Consider the following 22,825-nt stretch of genomic DNA (forward strand, 5'->3'; position numbering starts at 1 on the left):
CATTTCTTAATTTTAGGCCATATGTTCAAGAACCAATTTGAACAAGATCTATATAAAGCAGTCGCCAAAACACAAGCGGAACTCAGACGATGCAAAAAAGCAAAAGCGGGATTAATACAGAAGTTACAAATAGCCAAGAAATTGACCCGTTCCAAAGCTTATCAATATGTTACAAAAGACTTGTCACCAGCAGCAAAAACATTTTTTGATATGCAAATAAGACAATCTACAAAACACCCCAAAGGACATCGTTTCACATTAGATGAAAAGATATTGGCATTATCATTATATAAACCTAGTCCAAAGGCATATCGCTTGCTGAGCCAAATATGTGTTCTGCCGAAAAAAACTACCTTGAACAAATTAATGACGAAAACATATTTAATGCCTGGGATAAATGATATTATCTTTAATAATTTAAAGAAAAGGGTAGAAAAAATGCCTAGTAAGCATAGATATTGCTCTATAATATTTGACGAAATGGCCATTGCTGCCCATGTTGCATTTGATAAACATACCGATAAAATAAAAGGTTTTGAGGACGACGGATTCGAACGCGAAAGAAAATTTGCTGATCACGTGTTGGTATTTATGGTCAGAGGAGTATTCAAAAAATTTAAGCAGCCTGTCGCTTATAGCTTTTGTACTGGATCCACAAAAACGGAGAATCTCAAAAGGCAATTAAAAACAGTAATTGAAAACGTTTTAGCAACCGGACTCAAAGTCATTTCGACAACGTGCGACCAGGGATCCACTAATATGGCTGCCATAAATTCACTAATAAATGACACCAAAGGTCATTATATAAGGCAGAATCAAGAATTTAAAGGGGGGTTTTTTGAAATCAACGAACACAAAATTTACCCACTATACGACCCCCCTCATCTTTTAAAAGGAATAAGAAACAATCTGATTACAAAAAATTTGGAATTTACTCTGAATGGGAAAAAGCGCACGGCAAAATGGGCCCATTTAGAAGCTCTATACAAAAAGGGCCCAAGCTATAAAGGCATGCGCTTAATTCCTAAACTTACCGCGCGCCATGTAATTCCTAATTTAATACCTAAAATGAAGGTTAAATACTGCACGGAACTTTTTAGTAAAACTGTCAGCGTTGCCATGGGATTTACAGCAGGTAAACATTTATTTGTACTTGCCTTTTATGCCAGTCATCATAGTCACGAATATTATAATTTATAACTTAGTTTCTACTGCAAGAGTTTCATGTCATCTGCTTGGAAATATTCCATGATTTCATAATGTCTAGATTCGTTTTTAACTGACTTTAACATAAGGATTTAATTTTACAAAAATGCATTGAATACATTGGACTTGACTACAATTAATTTGATTAACGAATTAATAAATTAAAATTAATTTGGTGCACGACACTATCTGGACTACCTTATAATAATTTTATTTAAAACAAGTATGTAAATATATTTTATACTTGTATGTAACTATATAATGTGTTTGTTTATAGGAACTGGCAGAATCCCAAAAGAAGCTCAAGATACTGCAGATATTTTATTATTTTTCGACAATTTGTTCGATTCCGTAAACGGTAGTTACAACAGAATTGAAAAGGGTAAAGTTTACCGATCTGCGGTCTCGCCAAAGTCACCACATCATAAGTTGTGGTATAAAAGTCTACCAATATTAAAATCCATGCAATTTGTTGGTGGAGCACGCTCAGGGGTGGTTCCATCTTTAAGAAGTTGGATTAAAACTATAGAAGCATTCCAGCAAATAACAAAAAAATTACATTCCATTGGGCTCAAATCTTTACTGCTGCGCAATTTCAATCAAGACCCTTTAGAAAATTTTTTTGGTGCAATAAGGGCTCATGGGCATCGAAATATAATGCCTACAGTGCCGGCATTTGAGGCTTCTTATAAAGCGCTTTTAATAAATAATATGGTGTCGCCTAAATCAATTGGGGCTAATTGCGAAAGTGATGATGGTTTACAAAATCTCAAATACCTTTTTTATGAAAACATTGTTAGGCCCTTACCTAAAAATATAATAATAAATTTTGATCACATAAACATGGATCTAACCAACATTGATAATTTAATAAAAAGCCAAAATCCGTTAAACATCGAAAAATGCGCAGCAGCTGCTTATTGTAGTGGTTGGGTTATTAAAACAATTTATAAAAATATTGGTTATTGTGAAATGTGTAAAAGTGATTTAGAAGGGGATGGTGAAGAAATCTATTCAAAATTTATAACTATGAAAAAATATTCAGAAAAATGCAATCTTCACTATCCCAATAAACATTTGCTGGAATGCCTATTGCATATAGAAGAAATCACATTGTTAATTTTATCAACACAGTGTGAATCGGATCAAATATCCGAATATATAAAATTGGTAACCACTTCTCTTGTAACATTAAATTTTGTGACATGCGAAAGTCATAAAGAAAAAGTTAAAGAACTTATAATATGTAAAGGAATTTCCTTGATGATAAATGACTGGTGTAAAGAAATAAATAATATATTAAATGGTAAAAATATAGTTTTTGATGAAAATTGTCCTATGAAAATGTTAGCGCACAGATATTTTGTATCACATAAAAGTAAAAATAAAAGTTTTAAATGATTTACATATTTGTTTTTTATTTCTTTTACCTTGTTTAGCAATTGGTTATGTGCAGTTTTATTTTGGTAGATTTTTTTTTCCAAATTAATGCACTGTTGCATTGTTTTGGAAAAAAATCTACCAAAATAAAACTGCGCCTCAAAATAATATTTGGAATAATACCTGGATACGAACCATGAACGACGAAAGCACCGTGTTACAAGCAGAAGCGAGTACGGAGCTTGAGAACTAGATGGCGCCTCTTTCTATCAAAACCTTGAGACGGCTATCTATACGTAGTACTTATTCTTATCTATGGATTAGAGTAGATACAGCAAGTTGCTCATCAAAGCGTGCCATTCCGATATGTCCAAATGGACATACATGGTCGAGTGATGTACACGTTGTTAATTGTAAGCCGATTCAGAAAGCCGATTACAACAATCGGTAACGATGATTTTACGAGGACAGTATTACGAACACGGTAAAATGAATAAATTATTAACGGATTGAGAATTATAATTAACAGCACAAGTAGAAGAAGTATAAAGTAGCATTGTTTTTAATACATATCCTGCGATGTACTATTAAGATTAAAACCATGGTCCCTGTATGTGGTGCACTCATACCGATCCCAAGGAACCGTACTTACTCATAACATTATGACACACACTGATCCGTGTATTCATACACCATACAAGTTTTTGTATTGAAACGCTGGTAGGGTGAAAAAAATAATGAGATTTGACGATTTTTAAGAATTAATTTATTTAAAGAGGAAAATAAAGATGTTGTTGGTTTTGTATCGGGCCCCCGGGAAACCCCTAGTGCCAGACTTTTTCAAATAGACAGAGTAGAGGCATCTGCCTAGGGAAGTTCTATAATTTTGCCATTACCTTTTCTAAATGACTCCGGAAGAACAATTTTATTCAAACCTTTTGATTTGTTTTGATTATTTTATAGGGCTCGTCTAAAGCACAATACTATTCATTGCACTTATAATATAATTATGAAGAAAAATCTTTTGTGTTTCATTTTACTTCGAACGTTTTTTACCACACTGAATTTTGTCGTTTAGAAATATCTTCAAAACTAAGTACCTACCTGACTTAGCTTTATGAAACAAAACGTATTGGCAAAACTACGCATTTTTACATTTATTATAAATAAAAAGCTTGAGTTAATAGTAATAGTAGTCTTTATTTTATGAAACTAGGTCAGGTACTTACTAGGATATTTAAAAGTATGGAATTAAGTATGAATTACTAGTAGTACTATTTAACATAATGGAATAACGATCATTACTTTCATAAACATTAGGCACAACAAAAATATTATTTGCAAATTAATAAGAAAATTAATAATGTAGAATAAATCGTTTACCGCGACAAAATTATTTTAATCCACAGTCAGACTAGCTATAAATTTAACAAAATATCAGTTTTATCGGAATTATTTAATTTTCGAATCGAGTCACACGATACTGTGATATCTGACGGATATAAACATACTTAGGCTATATAACTTGTCGATAGTTTTTTCACGGGGATCATACATGGACATGAAATAAAAGAGGATAATCTGTACAAATTTTTCTTATTATTAAAAATGTACCCTATTTCATTATCTCTCAAGTGATGAAAGAATAAATATTTGAATCTTGGAAATCATCACAATGTGAGCATCGGGCCTTTCCACCGCGTCTGGCCAGCGTGGGGAGTGTAGGCCATTATCTTCCATTTCATCATCATCATCATCTCGGCCATAGGACGTCCACTGCTGAACATAGGCCTCCCCCAATGCTTTCCATGCTGCCCGGTTGGTAGCGGCCTGCGTCCAGCGCCTTCCTGCTACCTTTATGATGTCGGTCCACCTTGTGTGTGGACGTCCTACGATGCGTTTTCCGGTACGCTTACTGCCCCATCGGCCGTCAGTTCTGCGTACTATGTGCCCTGTCCATTGCCACTTCAGCTTTGCTTTCCATTTGCTTCTAAATTAGAGAGGGTCGTGCTCCTGGAGTGGAGACTAAATGACCTGCTGATGAATCATTACAAGTCTTCGGTACTCCATTTGTAAGCTTCTTCTTCCTGAGCTTTCCTCTTGCTTTGGTTTTCAAAGAACTTCTTTTCGTAGCCGTTGGAGCGGTCGACGCCGTCCCAGCGGTAGCCTGGACGGATGTTGAAACGGTTTGGAGGGAAGCTACCTTTATATGTTGGTTTTTCTGCGAACAAAATTGATTTTGAAGAAGTTAATAAATGGATACTGTAAAAGGTGAAACGTTAACAAATATGTATGTGAACATCAAGCCCGTCTGGCTAGTGTGAAGATTCTAGGCCAAATTCGCTATTTCCTAAATTAAAGAGGGTCATACTCCTACAGTGGAGACTAATGCCTGTTTTCACTATCAATCCCTAATTTTTAAGTGACCCCTATGAAAACTAAATTCCTGTTAAGGTCCTTTTCAGGGACGTTTCAATATTGCTAACCTTGCCATCTGGCTAGTGTTGAGAAAAAAGGAATAAAGAAACTCAGTCACAGGAAAGGAAATACCATGCACTCTTGTCATTAAAATAATGAAATCTACAGTATCTCTTTTAGACTAGGTGCAGACCACCGATTTTTAGTTGGCAGATAGTTGTACCCGATTTTAAATTGTATGAAGAATCGGCCAAATCGAATCGGTGTAATGTGCGCACTCCCATATACATGCCCATACTGATCAACTGCCCGACTAAACTATCGGCCGACGAAAAATCGATGGTCTGCGCCTAGGCTTCGAACGATTTGTGGTAGTCGACGAAGCACATGATGTGTCCTGCGTGCCCAAACAACTGCAGGAAGATTTAATTAAGGCTACTGACAACGCCACTCTTGTAAAGCCTGGTCCGTGAGCACGCTCGCACACTCACTGCGGGCGCGCGTCGCACAGTCGCGACAGCAATATAATTACGCGCGAGCGATAAGGATGGGTAGCTTGGGGTCATTGGACGGGATTCTACGTGCTCACGGACCAGGCTTTAGTAGAAGCAGAGTTTTGGGCAGACACTGTGTAGTTTGTTGTCGACACGACAAGAAGAAGAAGAAGAAAGATTTTTGTAACATTTACCTGGTCCAAGATCTCCCCTCTCTCTCTTCTTGTCCCTGATGTAAGCGAGCATAGGGTCTCCGTCTCGCTCAATCTCCTTGAGACTTCTCTCGAGGTCTCTGTCTCCCTTCATACGCGCGAGAGGCTTCGCGGCTTCCTTGATGAAGTCCTCGCGACGTGCAGTCTCAGCTTCTATTTGTTTCAGGCTGGAAAATAGGTGAAAAATGAAATGAATTGGAAAAAAGGTGTAAAAATGATATCGTTTGGAAAAGAAGGTGTAAAAATGACATTGTTTGGAAAAAAAGCTGTAAAAATGACATTGTTTTGGAAAATAAGTGTAAAAATGACACTATTTGGAAAAAAAGTGTAAAAATGACATTGTTTGGAAAAGAGGTGTAAAAATGACATTGGAAAATAAGGTGTAAAAATGTCATTGTTTGGAAAAAAGGTGTAAAAAAGACATTGTTTGGAAAAAAGGTGTAAAAAAGACATTGTTTGGAAAAAAGGTGTACTTTTTTACACACAAAATGACATTGATTGGAAAATAAGGTGTAAAAATGTGGCAAATCCTTAATAGATCATAGAAGAAACCAATATAAATCTAACACAAAATAAATTACTTTCTTAAAAGCAAGAGCTGATTGGGCAAATGGAATGGAAACATATCACATCACTTTAAGGGAGAAGAGAAAAGTTGATAAAAAAGTAAACAGTTTTTTTACCCTTTGCTCCACTGCTTGTACTTTTCATCCAAGAACTTTTGGCGCTCTGCTTTTTCTTTTAGCTTTTGTCTTTCCTCTGAGGTCTCTCTTTTGGCTGCAATGAAAATGAAAAATAATTTTAATTACTACAAAGTACGAGTAGGCATTTGTTTTATTTTTAGGTCACCATATTTTATAATAGGGGATGGCGGGTTCTGAAAAGACCTCTTATAACAAAACATGGGCGTACCCAGTCACTTTGATGGAACTAAGTCAAACTAAGTCTATCTGACCTTAAAAATTTGACTTGCCCCCTCCTGGTTGAAAAGCTGGGTACGCCCATGCATGAAAATAATCTTGTTTTATTTACCTTTCCTAGAAACAACTTGAGCGTTCCTTCCTGATACGTCATCGGTCATCTTTTTGAATGCATCCTCCTCTCTCCTCCTAAACGATTCGTTTTCTTCCCGTAACTGCCGAGCGTCTTGTAGTCCAGCCAACTTCCCTTCCAGAGTTCTTTCCATTTTTTTATTCGTCGGTGGAGGATCATCGTCATTTCTCCTGTAACCCCTCTCTTTATTGGGCTCTCTCCTATCTTTTCTAGGCGGTGACAAGTCTGAACTACTATCTCTTTGTCTTTTATGATTTTTTGACGTCTCCGGTGAAGCTGATCGCCTCTTATTCTTTCGAGGAGGTGAAACATCTGAATCTGAGGACTGCCTTCTCGATATTTGTACTTTTTCTCTCTTTAAATCTCTTGATTTTTGTTTATCTTTTCTGTATCTTTCGTCTTCCCTACTCCTGTCTTGTGACGTCTTTCTTTTACGAGGAGGTGAGAGATCGGATTCACTAGACTGGTCTCTTCTCGATTTCGTTTTTGGCTGCCGTTCTTGGTACTTATCTTTTTTGGATTTCCTGGGAGGAGAACAATCAGAATCCGACGAATCTTTCCTCGACCTCCGACTGTCCTTCCTTTTTTTATTTCTCTCAGGGGATTCAGAGTTATATCTGCGTTGAGGTTCTTCAGGCGCACCCCATCTAGACGGTTTTCTAGCTCTAACTTTATTTTTGCCGTCTACTTCTGCTTTTCTGGGAGGAGATAAATCTGAATCATAATTTTTATTAGATCTTGACCGATTTGGTGATTCTCTACCTTTTCTGGGGGGACTTACGTCACTGTCACTTTTATTGTGTTTGTTTTTCCGTGGGGGACTGGCATCGCTGTATCTTCTATTCTTGTGATTGTCAGACTTTTTTCTAGAAGGACTTGCATCACTATCTCTGCCTTTGTCACGTTTTCTAGGGGGACTAAAGTCATTGTCGGAACTATTTTGCTTCTTTTTCTTTGTCTCCTTATTATTTTTCTCATTAGGTCTGATTCTGGGAGGGGATACGTCTGAGTCTTTCTTCTGATCATCTTCTGAGTCGCTGTACATTTTCCCAAAAACCAGTTCATTCTCTTTCTCAGTCTCAGTGATGTCTTTCTTTATTTCTTGGATATTCAGTTTGCTATTGAAACCATCATCCTGAAACATTAATTTATGTTGGTGTTAATCTTTGGAAAAAGTTTTGAATTAGCTACATAACAACAACATATAAATAAATGACAACATTAGGTATGAGAATGTGTTTACTATGAATGAATATTCAAATAATCTATTATTATTTAACAACTTCAAAAGAATTGTTCGGTTCATTTCAGCCAAATGGCGTCCACTGCTGGACAAAGGCCTCCCCAAGGAATTCCACAAAGACTTTCATAGAACAAAAACAGAAAAAAAATTTAAAATATTCCCCATTTAGACAAGTATACCTGAGTGACAACTCTCCATTTGGAGCTGGTTTTGAATTGTTCCAGCTTTCTAATTTCCTCTGGCCTCTCATCTATGATCCCCGCAACCTGTGGGCCGTCTTCACCTTCGTCTAGTATGTCCAGTTCGTCACCATCCAACGGCCGCAACTTTGTTAGGTCAATATCATCGTCTATGATTTTGAAGCTGAAATTTTGTACAAACGTAATTAAATATTAATGATATGCTGGCTCTCTTCATGCTCAAAGGCGAAGTAGATAAAAAGCGAGCTTAACAGACATGAAATAAATAAATAAAAAGGTCTTTGAACCTTTTGAAGTCGATACAATAAACAAGGTTACTTGATCATTATTTTTCAACAGTAAACAATTTTAAATGTAACATAAAAATATTTTTTCTATAAATTAATTTTGAAGAGTGATAGATGGTGAGCATTCAATGCTGAGTTTAACCGATTAGTGACGTTGTTTATATCTTTGAACAGGAACTATTAAGGAAGCAATAAACTTATTGACGCCCGTATTCACAAACATTACTATGAGGTCTCACAGTGCGCGTGGACGCACAGGGTGACACAAGAACCAATCACAGAGCTCTATTCAACGCTGTGCGTTCAATTTGCTGCTTCACTTACGCAAGCATCGTTTGTGAATACGGGCGTGAGTATTGAATCCAAAGATGAAAAAATAATGATCTATAGTACATAAATATTAGATGCTGGCTTTTTCATGTTTAGCAAAGATTGTCTTTGTGATTTTTAGGTCAGATAATAGCTTGATTTCTGGGTTACTAGTAAATAATGCAAGTTTCAACAAATTATACGAACGAAACTAACCCTTTGCCCTTTGGCGCCTTTTTCTTCTTCTTTTTCTTATCTCCTGATGGTTTACCCAAGTACTTCTGCAAATAGGCTTTTTGATCTATTGTTGTAGACATTTTAAAACGGTAAAAAACACTCAATTAAATTAAATTTTATAGAATGAAACACGGGCACGGTGAACAAAACCAAATTGCTTGCTTGATTTGACACTTCATGCGTTTATGACCACAGATATGGATTAGAGTAGATACAGCAAGTTGATCGTCAAAGCGTGCCATTCCGATATGTCCAAATGGACATACATGGTCGAGTGATGTTCATGTAATCCGATTACAACAATCGGTTACGATGATTTTACGAGGACAGTAGTACGAACACGGTAGAAAGAAGAAATTATTTACGGATTGAGAATTATAATTAACAGCACAAGTAACAAATAATTAATCAGAATAAAGTAGCAGTAGAAGAAGTATAAAGTAGCATTGTTTTTAATACATATCCTGCGATGTACTCTTAAGAGTTAAAACCATGGTCCCTGTATGTGGTGCACTCATACCGATCCCAAGGAACCGTACTTACTCATAACAATAAGACACACACTGATGCATGTATTCATGCACTTGACTTTATGTCTTGAAACGCTGGTAGGGTAAAAAAAAAAATAACGAGATTTGACGATTTGTAAGAATTAATTTATTTTAAAAAGGTAAATAAAGATGTTTTTGGTTTTGTATTTAACAAATTATCAGTTTTATCGGAATTAATTAATTTTCGAATCGAGTCACACGATATCATTCGATGACTTTGCAAATGCAGTACGATGATACGATTACTTTTACGTTGCGGCAATCACTAAAATTCGCTAAAATGACACTAATGACGTTTAAAAAGTGGCACGCTCGGCTTCATACAATTTTTGACACATGCTGCATCTATCCATATCTGTGGTTTATGACAGTGACACTGACACTGACACTGAGTTACTGACATTGACAGTTGCAAGCACAGATAAAAAAAGTTTATATTTTAATTTGAGTTTACAGCATTGAGTTCTAGACTATCCCTGAGCTTAACTATCATAGAGTTATTAACCCAGGAGTGGAACTGACAGGCAATCCCCTCTAGCAATGTGAGTAGACCAGTGGTTCACTCAGTTTATAAAAACTAGTTGCAGCGCCACCAATGACATATTCCAAATGTCACTATTGATGAGTAACGTGCTGAGACAAAAATGGTGAATTGCAGTGTATTTTATTGTAAAAAGATATCTGAAACTTCAAATCTTGAAAAGGACAATATTACCTTCCATCAGTAAATATTATTTTATTTATTTTACATTAATTAATACACTAAATTTGCAAAAAACTAAATTTCAAGAAGTGTTGCCACTGGAAAGCACAAATTCCTAATTTTGTAATATTTTTAAGAATAGTGTACTTACGAATATAATCGAAATTCTATGTTAAAAATTTGATACTGCCTACCTATTGGCAGGAAGTAAGTATTTGGAAAAGAAAGTTTTTTTTTATTTGGTCAATATACTAATTAATTAATGTAAATAATAAATAAATAAATAAATAAATATCCTTGGACATTTTACACTGCGCCTCTAGTCCCAAACTAAGCAAAGCTTGTACTATGGGTACTAGACGACGGATATAAACATACTTAAATACTTTTTTTTTTTTTGTAAATACATACATATTATACATAGAAAACACCCAGTCCAATACAAACAAATATGTTCATGCACACAAATGTTTGTACTGTGCGGGAATCGAACCCGCAACCTCCGGAATAGTAGTCCGTTTCGAACCACTACACCAAACGGCCGACAGAAATAAATCCTATGTCCAAACGTTTGTATTAATACAATAAAATAATGTTCGTCGAATCTGCCTATTTCATTATTACATAGTACGGTCAGTGTTTGGTAACCCAAAAGTGAACATTTTTATTTCAATACGCTGGCCACCCAGCGGAAATCTTAGTGTGGTACAGCACAATATGAAATATCGATATCGACATCGACTTGGTGATTGTATTGTTAGAAAAATGTAAGAGTCGCACTTCTCCTGTAAATAATTTTACGTATAAACCGAACAAAAGAAAATTGAAACAGAGTTCCATACCATCTTTTCAAGTTGAATTTCGACGTTGAGCTACCCTTCTCAACGTCGAAATTCAATATTGAATATTGAAAGAGAATTAATACTCCAAATACCACCTCCTGTTCATCCTCTAAGGTCCGGTTTACACTAAGGCAGAGCGGAGCAGAAAAGTTTTTGAATAACCAATCAGAGCCCCGATTACGGTAATTTTTAACGTCAACAATCCAGACACGCTTCTCGATTCTGCGATACGATTGGTCGTTCAACAGCGTACGTCAGCTGTTTTGACCAATCGTATCGCAGAATCAGAAACGCGTCTGGATTGTAGACGTTAAAAGTTACCGTAATCGGGGCTCAGATTCCCTTATTTGCTCATCGCCACTCCGCTCCCATGAAGCTAAAGATAAAAATGGAGGCCAGACTTGGAACAAAAACTTGAGTCAAATACCTACTTATCTCTAGCTCGCTCTCTGTGGGCCGACCTCTCTTTTTAGTGTGGACTGTAGTATTGCTATCTCCTGATTTAAATCTCCTAGTAAATTCTTCGAAATAGCTAATTCACAAACCAAATCAGAAGTTAAACATATAAATAATTAAATATTTCTTTTTGATATCCCATAACTCTAGGGTATTAATACGACCACATAATAGGATCGAATAGCATATTTAATATTTTTCAATTCATTATTTCTTTTTCATTTTTCATGCAAATTCATTCGCCAAAAATACGACTATTATGTAAAACACCGTTACATTTCTTTTAAATTATGAATAATACAAACGAAGAATAAACCTCACGACATGTTGACTTAAAAATCGTCTTTATCTCCTACAAAATAAAAGCGCATATTGCATTGGAACGGTTACACTTACTGTACTGTGGTCTGTACTAGTGTAATTATTTAAACGTCGCAATTATAAAAACCAGTCATAGCGGTGACAGTTTAAGAACTAAAAATGATGATATCTTCGAAAATATGCATTTTGGGACACATGATTCTTGGACATTATAAATTATTTTTATGTACAGAATAAACCCTTAAAGTAATGGGATATCAAAAGGTTACACGCTGTATAAATATTAGGTACCTATTTCATGGGTAGTAGGGTAATGGTGGTAGGGTTAATACTGGGACGTTTTAAATTGCTTTTTAAAAGCCCTACTTGCATAAATAAATGGCTTGTTACTTTTTTTTTTTCATATAACTCATAAACTTCACAATTCGTATTGGTGCTAAGGAAGAAATGCCAAACTTCTGCGTATTTTCCTGTAAATAGAGATCTGAAACATTGAATCTTCCTTATGATAATAAATTAATTCATATTATTTAAAACAAAAACCATAGACTATGAACCATAGAGCAATGATTCTCATCGACAAAAATATCGATAGTGTCCCAGCGCCATCAGCTGTTACACAAATCGCACCTTCGGTAGAACAAGGGCACAATTGCACTTTTTGCAATTTTACAGGAGAGCTATTTTAAGATTTTTATTGGATTTAATATGGTCTAGCTCTGATAATATTCCTGTAAAGTGGTCCACCTTTGCATGACATAAACTATATACTATATACTTTTTACGCGCATTGCTTGCAAGAATAAAAAGCTTTTAGTTTTTTTTATATGAATTTTTATTTCAAGGAGGGGATTCATTTATGCCCTTGTTCCACCAATATCTAAATTATTTTGTAGTTATGACCAATTTGAGCTTTAATTTAGGATGATGTTAGAATAAAAATAAGCAGTGTTTTTGCATAAATAATGTATTTTTTTATTAATTTAAAAGTGTGTAGTAACTTCACACAAAAAAAGTGAATAAAACTTAGAGATAACATGACTTTTTAGTATCTATCTATAGAAAAGCGAAAGGTCACTGATTGACTCACTCATCACAAAATGTCAGAAACTATAACACCTACAAACTTGAAATTTGGCAGGTAGGTTCCTTATAGGGTGTAGACATCCGCTAAGAAAGGATTTTACGAAACTCCAACCCTGAGGGGGTTAGACGGGGTACACGCGTACGAAGTCGTGGGCGGCCGTTAGTTCTTTAATCAGCCTTCACTCTTTTGTAACTACTGTTCCAAAACAAATTTACTTAGCAAAACTCTGGAAATATGCTCGTAATTACTAATAAAATAATAGAATTTTAATAAAAATAACTTGAACTTAACAAAAAAATAGTCTCTTTATGTTTTATTCAGTACCTACACTGTTTTTAATTATAACTTAATCCTTTCATAATGGAGTTTTAGTTAAATTGTTAAATTTCTAAGCACATTTTTTAGAATTGCACTCGACTTTAAGACCAAAGAATAAAAAAAATTGGACGGACAAGGGCATAACTGTCTGAACGACTTTTTCCCTCCAATTTTTGAATTACTTACTAGGCATAAGTGTGATAGATGTGGCCTTGTCACTCCAGAAACCAAAAACATTAAAGGGCATATTCACCATTGCGGCGTTAGTGCTCCAAATGACAAGTACTTCATTCCCCGCCGACGGCGCAACTGACCAATGAGACTTTGTCGCGTCAGAACAGTAAAATAAAAGCGCCAATAAGACAAAGCCGCTTTTTGCCCCTGGCAGTTTTTTGAAGGAATTAAACGGGTTTCTTTGTCTCTCCAGTTGAAAACACATTTTTAAAGTATTTCCTGCATACTTAACTAATTTTTGCAATTTTTGACAATTGTGCCCTTGTTCTACCGAAGGTGCGAAATGTCATTACCTCGTCCCCCTCAGGAAATGGCGAAATTTTTTGTATGGAAATAAACGCGCGCTGCTACTCTTGGTTGGTTAATAACTCTATGTTAACTACAGTCTACAGCAGGGATTCCCAATTTTTTTTTGCCAAGGAACCCTAATTGATTATTATATACTTTTCCTAGCGGAACCCCCGTACTACTCCGCCCGCACGCCCTGCCCTGCCCCTCCCTTGTGCGTAAACAAGTCGGTGCGCGCGAACAACGTCGGTCACGAAACGTGGGATAATATTTTTTACGGAACCCTTGCGGCCTTTCCACGGAACCCCAGGGTTCCGCGGACCACCTTTCGGGAACCGCTGGTCTACAGTTTGTATTATAGGTCACGCAACACGTGTTAAGGCGATCAACACAAAAAAAAATGTAACTGTAGGTACTGTACCTATACGTTTGTCTCTGTTTAATAAGTCGTGTACTCTGTCCCTAATTAACTTTCAAAGAAGCTGAAATTTTATAATAAAGAGTAGGTTGTAAATAAAATAAATAAAACATATTTTATTGCTGCAGCAAAAGGTACCATTTATTTGCGATTTTAAGAGTAATAATTTATTAAACTAAGTACCTAATCATCGTGTAGTCAAATTGACAGAAGCGTGTCGTAATGATAATACTGCACTGTCGAGTGTTTATTGTTTAATAATCTTGATCCTGGTCATCATCTCGGTCATCATATCTGTCATCTCGATCATCATCTCTCTGAAACGATAATATTAAGAAGTTGTTAATGAGGCCCCATAGATGCATGGCTTCATAACGCAGTGTAAGTCGCTTAAACTTTTCCCAGTTTTATTGACTCATGTGTCCCAGGTTCAGACAGAAACATAATCAACAATTGAGTTATAATTATGTGAGTATTTCAATACAAGCTCATTCTTTATTTTTACTCACTAAGTATCCCCGAACCTGAAATAGGTAGATACGTTTTTCATTTCATTTTATCTACTCATACAATTTATTTAATCTAAATCGCCACTCATTCATTTTTAAACTAAATAAAGTTTAGTGTTTGTGAAGAGCAACTACCTTTAACACAGGTTGAATTGCTTCCAGTGACCTAACTAGGAATCAAACCCAGAGCCTCTGAGGCGAGAGTACCTCAACCACTAAGTCACGGTGTAGCTGCCTACTAGAAATTATAGAAGTTTTTGGCCTTGCTTACCACTTTACTTGTCAAATAAGGATTGTAATTCAGTCCACTGTAATTCTGCAAAACGATTTAAATATTTTTAGTAGAATAAAATACAAAAAAGAAAGTGCAAAATAAAAAAACAAAGTTGATAAAAATAAAAATCAATTCTTACGTTATCATAAGACTGTAGAGGCTGTGCCTGATGTAAAAAAAGGAATTAATTAGTAGTTATTTAATGCCCATTGCCTAAAAAGTATCCAAAGAAAAGAAACGCGAATGAATTGTAGACTTTTCATTAACGCAATCGGGGCCCAGTTCAGACAGCGTATACAAAAATCTTGGCCTCAACTCTCGTTGAGCGATTTATACACGCCCAAACCATTAAACCAAAATTAAACAAAATTTTGACACACTGAAAGCCTCGGGCAAAAGATTGTCTTATAAAATTGTAATATGAACTTACTCTGTATCGACCCTATAAATAAAAACAATACAACATGTTATTATAGAGGCACATATTAATAGGTAATTAATTTTACATTAAAAATCTATTAATCATTTAAGCTATCGACGTACGCCATCGTATGAATGGTAGTGACCATGGGGCTGAAAATAAAATAAACTTATTCTTCTTCTTTTCGTGTCGACAACAAACCTACACAGTGTCAGCCCAAAACTCCGCCACAAGAGTGAGATAAACTTATTAAATACATAGCTTTTTACATTGACTACTTACTCAAAATAAATTAGTATTATGCTTAAGAAAAAGTTATAATTTTAAGAGCAATTTTTGTACCTGGCGGTAGTCATCCCTCGGTGGTACCTAAAGAAATAAAAAAAGAACGTGAAAGAAACTTTTTTTTTGTTATTACTTAAAAATAGGGGACATTGGGTCACAATGGATAGTAATTTATGAGATGCCTACAGTTCTGAAGCAACGGAAAAGCAGAATTTAAGAAACTGATATTTAGTTGGCGAATGGCTTTTGCGTGTTGGATAGTTAAAAAAATACAGTCGAATTGAAAACCTCCTCCTTTTTTTAAGTCGGGTAAAAGGGGTAGGTAGGTATAGATGGTCCACTGTGACCCTGTGAATCCACTGTGAATGGCAAACACCGATTTGGATACACACTGATATCTAGGTAGGTAAATATTACAAATAATAAGGAATTAAATAGTTCTTTTTAAAGATCAGGTTAAGAGACATACAAAAATGGCAAATGGAATGCCATTCGATCTAGCCACAATATTGGTCTATTTTCTAACCCCTTTTATAATTTCAGAGTGTGCATGTAAAAAGTCTAGTCCGTGTACGTAAGAAAAGAGTTTTCCTTACTTTGATGCTTGGAATTGGGACCTATAACAATTATGAAGAAGTTTTAGAATCAAACGTACTTCTTACTCTACAAAAAGTGGGTAAAAAATATTTTCGTGAGTCACACGTTTCTCCCTCGTTAGGGAACGCGGGTAAAGTTTTCTGGTTCAATGTGACCCAATCTCCCTGATACTAAAAATTTATTATTTTTGTAAAAAACATAATCTAATTTCTGTTGCAAACTCGCTATTATAGTAACTTATAAATAGTTAAAATACTTTTCTTATTATTAAACTCACGTATGAGAAGCTCAGGGACTAGAGAAAAAGAAATTTTACTTTGAGCTACACAGTAAAATATTTAAAAAAATATTTAATTTACAATCAAAATAACACTTACGCCCAGGTTGTGTCCACTGGAGTAACGCTGAGAATAATAATAAAATTATAAGATTTTTATGTACAATGAATACAACCCGATCGAGTTAACTGCGCATCTGACGGCTATGACGTCACAACGACGCTCTGGTACGGAAGTAACCATTCCAGCGAGGTGCGCAGTTAGCTCAATCGGGTTGTGGTTCCTATTTAACCCTTAACCAGGCTTTTTAGATTTCAATAAATATTCCCATTGCATTGGTTTTAACCGTATCATTGCGCCATCAGGTCGTCTATTATTTTTTATTTGGAAGCTGTGGTAACTTCTAGAAATAAGTACTAACCTCATTCTGAAAATAAATATTTACACATTGATTAGAAATAGGAAGAAGAAATGAACGGATTTCTTGCTGAAAACCAGTTTCAGGATATGCTCAAAAATAATTTTATTGTTTAAGTTATTTTTTTTTGTCTATCCGATATTCCGAGAAATAGAGAAGAATCTTAAGAGCGCTCGAGCGCTTTAACATTTAGAGTAGGCGCACACCGTTGATTTTTCGTCGGCCGATAGTTTAGTCGGGCAGTTGATCAGTATGGGCATGTATGGGAGCACTGCGCACACTACGCCGATTCGATTTGGCCGATTCTTCATACAATTTAAAATCGGGCACAACTATTGGCCAACTAAAAATCAACGGTGTGCGCCTACTCTTAGGAGATTTAGCAGCGCGACAAACAAGCGACAGACGGGCTGCCGAAAATTTCATACTATGTGACAGCGGATGCATGCCTTCACATTATAAAAACGCCGCTTATAGCCGCTGCAGTCGCGCTACTAACGCGCCCTAATGTGAACGCGCTCTAACTCTAAGTGTGTGTGTATCTCACATCATACATAGAAGGGAATTTTTCCATTCCTTACCCACATTCCCTTTCTATGATCTGAGGTGTGTAGATACCTATACGCTAATCGCGTAAGTTGTATTATCTATGTGAATTATTGTGAACTTACATAAATGCTCTTTGGTGGGTCCTGCAAATATACAATAACAAAAATGATAAATTATAATGAAAAAAAGTGAGTCGTATCGTAAGCAAGGATAAATTATTTTCAAGGAACTTAATAATGATAAAGGACAGACCGAATTAATACTATCTAAGTAACTAGGTATACAATATCTATCAGATCTTTGAAAATATAGTATTTTTGCATGCGCGAGAAAATCTTCACGCGCTTTTACATAAAATACTCGAAAAAATAGGACTTTTCTACTTACGTATGATACTTTGAGTACCTGTTTGGTAATTAGTAGAATATTAGTTAGATAAATTATGTCTGGAAACTTAGCAGCAAAGACAGGAAACTCCCTGTTTTTTTAAAAAGCAATTTTCAGCCAAAACATATTAATAAAAATACTTTCATACCCCGCGACCTTGGTATCTCTGAAGACAAAAAAAATTTATTAAGATCCTGTTTTACTACTGCTATTATTATTCTATGGTGGAGATTAAAACGTAAACGAACTAAAGTGGCTGACATAGCCCGACGGATTAGCAAGCTGAAGTGGCAATGGGCAGGGCACATAGTACGCAGAACTGACGGCCGATGGGGCAGCAGGTTCTGGAGTGGAGGCCGCGTACTGGAAAACGCAGCGTGATACGTCTACCCATAAGGTGGACCGACGACCTCATAAAGGTAGCAGGAAGGCGCTGGATGCAGGCCGCTACCAACCGGCCTTTCTAGAAATCATTGGGGAAGGCCTATGTTCAGCAGTGGACGTCCTATGGCAGAAATGATGATGATGATGATGATGAATTAGGTAGGTATACTTGTGTAACATACCGATGATAGCTGATCCAGTTGCCTCGATAGGTAGTCTAGCTGGACACTCTGCGAAAAGAAAATATTGTTTTTGTGCAACTTTAATATGGCGACTACCAGACGACTACAGGACGTAGCACACTTATCAACCCGAAAAGGGGTTGTAGCCGTATCTACTCGAGGCGGCCGGTATTCTTTGTATGAAACTCCATACTGCAACGCACACTTATCCGCATCGCAAGTCGCAACATAAACGCTTGTATTGCCTTACGGTTGACGCGCATGAAAGCTCGCGAAAGGCAATACGGCGTTGATCCCTTTCCGAGTTGATAAGTCTGCTATGACTTTAAGATTGCAGAAGGGGATCACCACTCTTCCCTTGAATGTAGTAAGCGACTAAAATTCGACTACACATCTAACAGAGAACGGGCAGCAGCGCTCTCTGAAAAACATCAATCTTTTAAACTGCGATCTCCAATCCGCCTGTCAAGCGTGGCGATTATGGCAAAACTCTCCACTATAGTGGAGGAGGCTCATAGTCCAGCAGTGGACTGTAAAAGGCTGTTGGTGATGAAATTCGAACCAAGCGTATACAATTAGACTTACCCTCAACGCCTGATCATCATCATCATCATCGTCGTCCTCGTCACGCCGCCTCTGCTCTCGTCGCTGCTCCTGCTCCCGACGGTCTTGGCTGCGTAGCCGTCGGTCGTCGTCGCGTCGGTCGTCGTCGCGTCGGTCGTCGTCTTGTCGATCGTAATACCTGTCGTCGTCGCGTCGATCTTGATCGCGTTCGCGACGCTACATAAAAAGTGAATTTGAAAATGGATACGCCTTATTATGATTAAGTAGTTTTTGCCCGCGGCTTGACCCACGTGCATTTAGGTCTATCACACTCACACAGCTATATTTGGGACGTGTTTATGTGCCCTGGAAAAGGGCAGGGAGAAAGGCTGACCTCCCATTAAGTGGACCGATGATCTGGTGAAGGTCGAGGGAGGTGCCTTGATGCGAGCGGCGCAGGACCAATCGTTGTGGAAATCCTTGGGGGAGGCCTTTGTCCAGCAGTGGACGTCTTTCGGCTGAAACGAACGAACGAATGCGCACCCAAATGTCTGCCACTTACGTCGTCGTCGTCCCGGTCTCTTCGGTCGCGACGATCCCTCCGGTCGCGTCGGTCTTGCTGCTCGTCGTCGTCGTCGCGCCGTTGTTGATTCCTCTGCTATAATGAAATTTATTGTAAGTTGACATATTATTATTGGCTTAAAGATCGTTATCAGTGATTTGTATTTCTGCAGCATTAGTGCATCATCATCATTTCAGCCACAGGACGTAGGCTTCCCCCAATGACTTCCACATCGCCCGGTTGGTAGCGGCCTGCGTCCAGCGCCTTTCTGCTAACGGGACCCCACCTCTCGTTCCCACCGCTGCAACTCCTGTGTAGCCAGGATCTACAGCTTGACCGCCAATAATACCCAACCAATGAAGGTCATAGCCCGACGTATTAGCAAGCTGAAGTGGCAATGGGCAGGGCACATAGTACGCAGAACTGACGGCCGATGGGGCAGAAAGGTTCTGGAATGGAGGCCGCGTACCGGAAAACGCAGCGTGGGACGTCCACCTACAAGGTGGACCGACGACATCGTAAAGGTAGCAGGGAAGCGCTGGACGCAGGCCGCTACCAATCGATCAACATGGAAAGCATTGGGGGAGGCCTATGTTCAGCAGTGGACGTCCTGTGGCTGAAATGATGAATGAAGGTCAAGTTTGTCCCGGGGGAAAGTTAAACTGTCATCATTCTAAAATTCTTCCTGCTTCCCTTATGATATGATGTTGCATAGTGGAAATCTAGGATCGCTCGTTGTAAAACTTCGACATTACAACGTGGCCCGATGTGTTGGCATGGCACAATGTATCGTGGGTATTTTTGCCCATTACTTTAGCGTGTAGTTTAAAAATAATGATTGATTTATTTATTTTTCTTACGTCATCATCGTCATCTCGGTCGTCGACTACCTAAAGGTAAGAATTTCACAACATTAATTTGAAATAGTGAAATGACAAAAATTATAGCTTGACCATTAAGTTAAATCGCTTCTGGTTGTCTTTCTCGAGTTTTTATTTCATGTTCGTTTGATTTTGAAATATTTCTTAACTTTGCGGACATCTACCGTTAAATTACAGAAGCGCGCTTTTCACAGTCTGTATTTCGCTGCGGACTAAATACAAGAGCGTCATAGCACTTATGGTCAAGTTATAACAACTTTACCTAACTAAGTATAATAATAGAAATGTGTGTTTGAAAGACTTACTTTCAAGCTGAGGCTTTGAAGGCGTCTACGGTTCTGTTGCTGGACATAGAATAAAATTCGATGATAATAATATTTGATTTATCCAAGAAGGTAGCGCACAAATTACTAAGTAATAACAATAAGGTATAGTTCTTGCAACTCACGAAGGCGAGTGAGCTTTACTTGTGTGTGTACGTGTTCATGCACATAACGATAGTGCAATGTCTATCAAAACTTTTGGAAAACGAACAGTAGCGAGCGCCACCACACATGTAAAGCCTACTCGCCTTCGTGAATTGCAACAACTTTGAAGGCTCTTTAAATAACAACAACTTATAAGTACGAACCTGTTCGAACTGTTGTTGTTGTTGCTGCTGTTGTTGTTGCCCTGGCTAAACAGAGTATGATAACGTTTAGGACTCTATGGTCTAAGAGAGAGATTCTTTCTAATCCATGGTTCTATTTCTAATCCCCGATTGCGCTAAAAATTTTCAGCTGCAACGCAACTGGACGACAAACGAAAGTCAGCTATTTGAAAATGGAGCGCAAGTCGCGCGCGACTGTAGATGAAACGCGAATGATTGGAGACATTACAAATTAGTGCAATCGGGGCGCTGGTGGGACCACGTATTATACAGGGTGTTAGGTAAATGGGTATATGAGCCGACACTAGCCCATGTTAACATGGTCATATAAATGGTATGGTGAAGTCAGAAAATTTATATCTTCACTTTAATTATTTGAATTTTCATACAAATCGGATTTTATAAAATTTGTTTTGTATGAAAATTAAAAAAAATAAAATGATGATATCCTGACTTCACCATATCATTTATATGAATATGTTAACATGGGCTAGTGTCGGCTCATATACCCATTTACCTAACACCCTGTATATAATATGGGACTATCGCCACCTCTCGTTCCCACCGCTGCAACTCCTGTGTAGCCAGGATCTACAGCTTGATCGCCAATAAAAACCCAACCAGTGAAGTTTAAGTTTGTCCCGGGGGAAAGTTAAACTGTCATTGGACCCGCAACAAAATTAATCTGAAGAAAAAAGGAGGAGTTCGAAGTTAAGGTTCGACTTCCGTCCTTTGCAATGCGGATGACAGTATTAACATAGTAAAACTCTTTTATTTTTGCAAGTAGGTTTTCAAAAAGCTTTTACTCGTCCTAGGATAAGCCCTACCACGGCTTCTTGACAACAAAGGGGCCAGTGCTGAGAAGATTATTGTCAATCACTCAGTCACTATTGTGAATAAGCTCTCAAGAGTGGACGTCCACTGCTGAACACAGGCCTCCCCCAATGATTTCGAAATTGTCCGGTTGGTAACCGTAGCGACCTGGATCCAACCTTCCTGCTACCTCCATGAGGTCGTCGGTTCACCTTGTGGGTGGACGCTTTCCTTATCTATCACTCATCATCATTTAATTAGATCGATAGTGTTGTTTATTGCGCATTTTGTTAACTTGATTTAAGCTTTTTTTATTATGAACAGTTGTCTGTTGTAACCCTCTTTCTAGCTCAAGAAAAAGAGGTAAGTTTGTAAGGTGAGTATGTATATATGAAGTAATCTCTGCAACTACTTAACCAATGTTGAATATTCTTTTACCAGTAGAAAGTGACGTTATTTTTGAGTGACATAGGCTATAAAATGCCCTCATGCAAAGGTTAATAATGAAGTAATTAACTAAAACACTTACTGAGGGCGCGGCCAAGGCAACTGCCACACACAAACCCAGAACTATAACCAGCTTCATATTGGTAGCTACAGGGACCTTTAGAGTTCTCTACCATTTATAAAACCCACGTTTAAAACCGTTGATAATCGATATTAATAACTAACATAGTCATAATCGAGTGTGAAATTTGATACAGTCGATTATAAATCGAAATTAATTTCGGATTCGTTTGTTTTTCGCACACGAGGAATTTTTAATTAAACGTTAAGTATTTTTATTAATGCGTGATTTTGTTTTACATTTTAACATGATTACTTATCAGAAAATA

The 22,825-nt window shown here is 37.2% G+C and overlaps 2 protein-coding genes and 2 long non-coding RNA genes across 4 annotated transcripts; all 4 read right to left on the reverse strand.

The window, feature by feature from the left end:
• Nucleotides 1–4,165: 4,165 nt before the first annotated feature.
• LOC135084464 (BUD13 homolog) lies at nucleotides 4,166–9,216 on the reverse strand. The gene is made up of 6 exons (XM_063979244.1): nucleotides 9,019–9,216; nucleotides 8,186–8,369; nucleotides 6,743–7,898; nucleotides 6,394–6,487; nucleotides 5,693–5,877; nucleotides 4,166–4,807 (listed from the first exon to the last, which is right to left on the reverse strand). Exons 1-6 carry the CDS (start codon nucleotides 9,117–9,119, stop codon nucleotides 4,635–4,637), a joined length of 1,893 nt encoding a protein of 630 aa, XP_063835314.1. The 5' UTR covers nucleotides 9,120–9,216; the 3' UTR covers nucleotides 4,166–4,634.
• Nucleotides 9,217–14,490: 5,274 nt separating this feature from the next.
• On the reverse strand, nucleotides 14,491–15,483 carry LOC135084489 (uncharacterized). The gene is made up of 4 exons (XR_010259851.1): nucleotides 15,471–15,483; nucleotides 15,180–15,206; nucleotides 15,038–15,082; nucleotides 14,491–14,574 (listed from the first exon to the last, which is right to left on the reverse strand). It is a non-coding gene; the product is annotated as an uncharacterized LOC135084489 (long non-coding RNA).
• A 2,227-nt stretch (nucleotides 15,484–17,710) lies between these two features.
• LOC135084488 (uncharacterized) lies at nucleotides 17,711–18,590 on the reverse strand. Its single transcript, XR_010259850.1, has 4 exons — nucleotides 18,542–18,590; nucleotides 18,124–18,141; nucleotides 17,976–17,993; nucleotides 17,711–17,731 (listed from the first exon to the last, which is right to left on the reverse strand). It is a non-coding gene; the product is annotated as an uncharacterized LOC135084488 (long non-coding RNA).
• Nucleotides 18,591–19,006: 416 nt separating this feature from the next.
• Nucleotides 19,007–22,575, reverse strand: LOC135084432 (pre-mRNA-splicing factor CWC22 homolog). Its single transcript, XM_063979215.1, has 6 exons — nucleotides 22,519–22,575; nucleotides 21,159–21,203; nucleotides 20,833–20,871; nucleotides 20,507–20,536; nucleotides 19,647–19,742; nucleotides 19,007–19,321 (listed from the first exon to the last, which is right to left on the reverse strand). The coding sequence occupies exons 1-6, from the start codon at nucleotides 22,573–22,575 to the stop codon at nucleotides 19,007–19,009; spliced, it is 582 nt and encodes a 193-aa protein (XP_063835285.1).
• Nucleotides 22,576–22,825: the final 250 nt, after the last annotated feature.

The sequence above is a fragment of the Ostrinia nubilalis genome, chromosome 26, assembly GCF_963855985.1.
Source record: "Ostrinia nubilalis chromosome 26, ilOstNubi1.1, whole genome shotgun sequence".
Taxonomy (NCBI): domain Eukaryota; kingdom Metazoa; phylum Arthropoda; class Insecta; order Lepidoptera; family Crambidae; genus Ostrinia; species Ostrinia nubilalis.

Excerpts from the sequence above, each read along its gene's own strand:
- LOC135084464 (XM_063979244.1), bottom strand. The coding sequence starts at position 9,119 with ATGTCTACAACAATAGATCAAAAAGCCTATTTGCAGAAGTACTTGGGT. Across the intron at positions 8,370-9,018 it reads AAGGCGCCAAAGGGCAAAGG|CTTCAAAATCATAGACGATG; the intron begins GTTAGTTTCGTT and ends ACAAAATTTCAG. Across the intron at positions 5,878-6,393 it reads TACAAGCAGTGGAGCAAAGG|CCTGAAACAAATAGAAGCTG; the intron begins GTAAAAAAACTG and ends CCTATTTTCCAG.
- LOC135084432 (XM_063979215.1), bottom strand. The coding sequence starts at position 22,575 with ATGAAGCTGGTTATAGTTCTGGGTTTGTGTGTGGCAGTTGCCTTGGCC. Across the intron at positions 20,537-20,832 it reads TTCAAAGCCTCAGCTTGAAA|GTAGTCGACGACCGAGATGA; the intron begins GTAAGTCTTTCA and ends TCTTACCTTTAG. Across the intron at positions 19,743-20,506 it reads ACCGAGATGACGATGATGAC|CAGAGGAATCAACAACGGCG; the intron begins GTAAGAAAAATA and ends ATTTCATTATAG.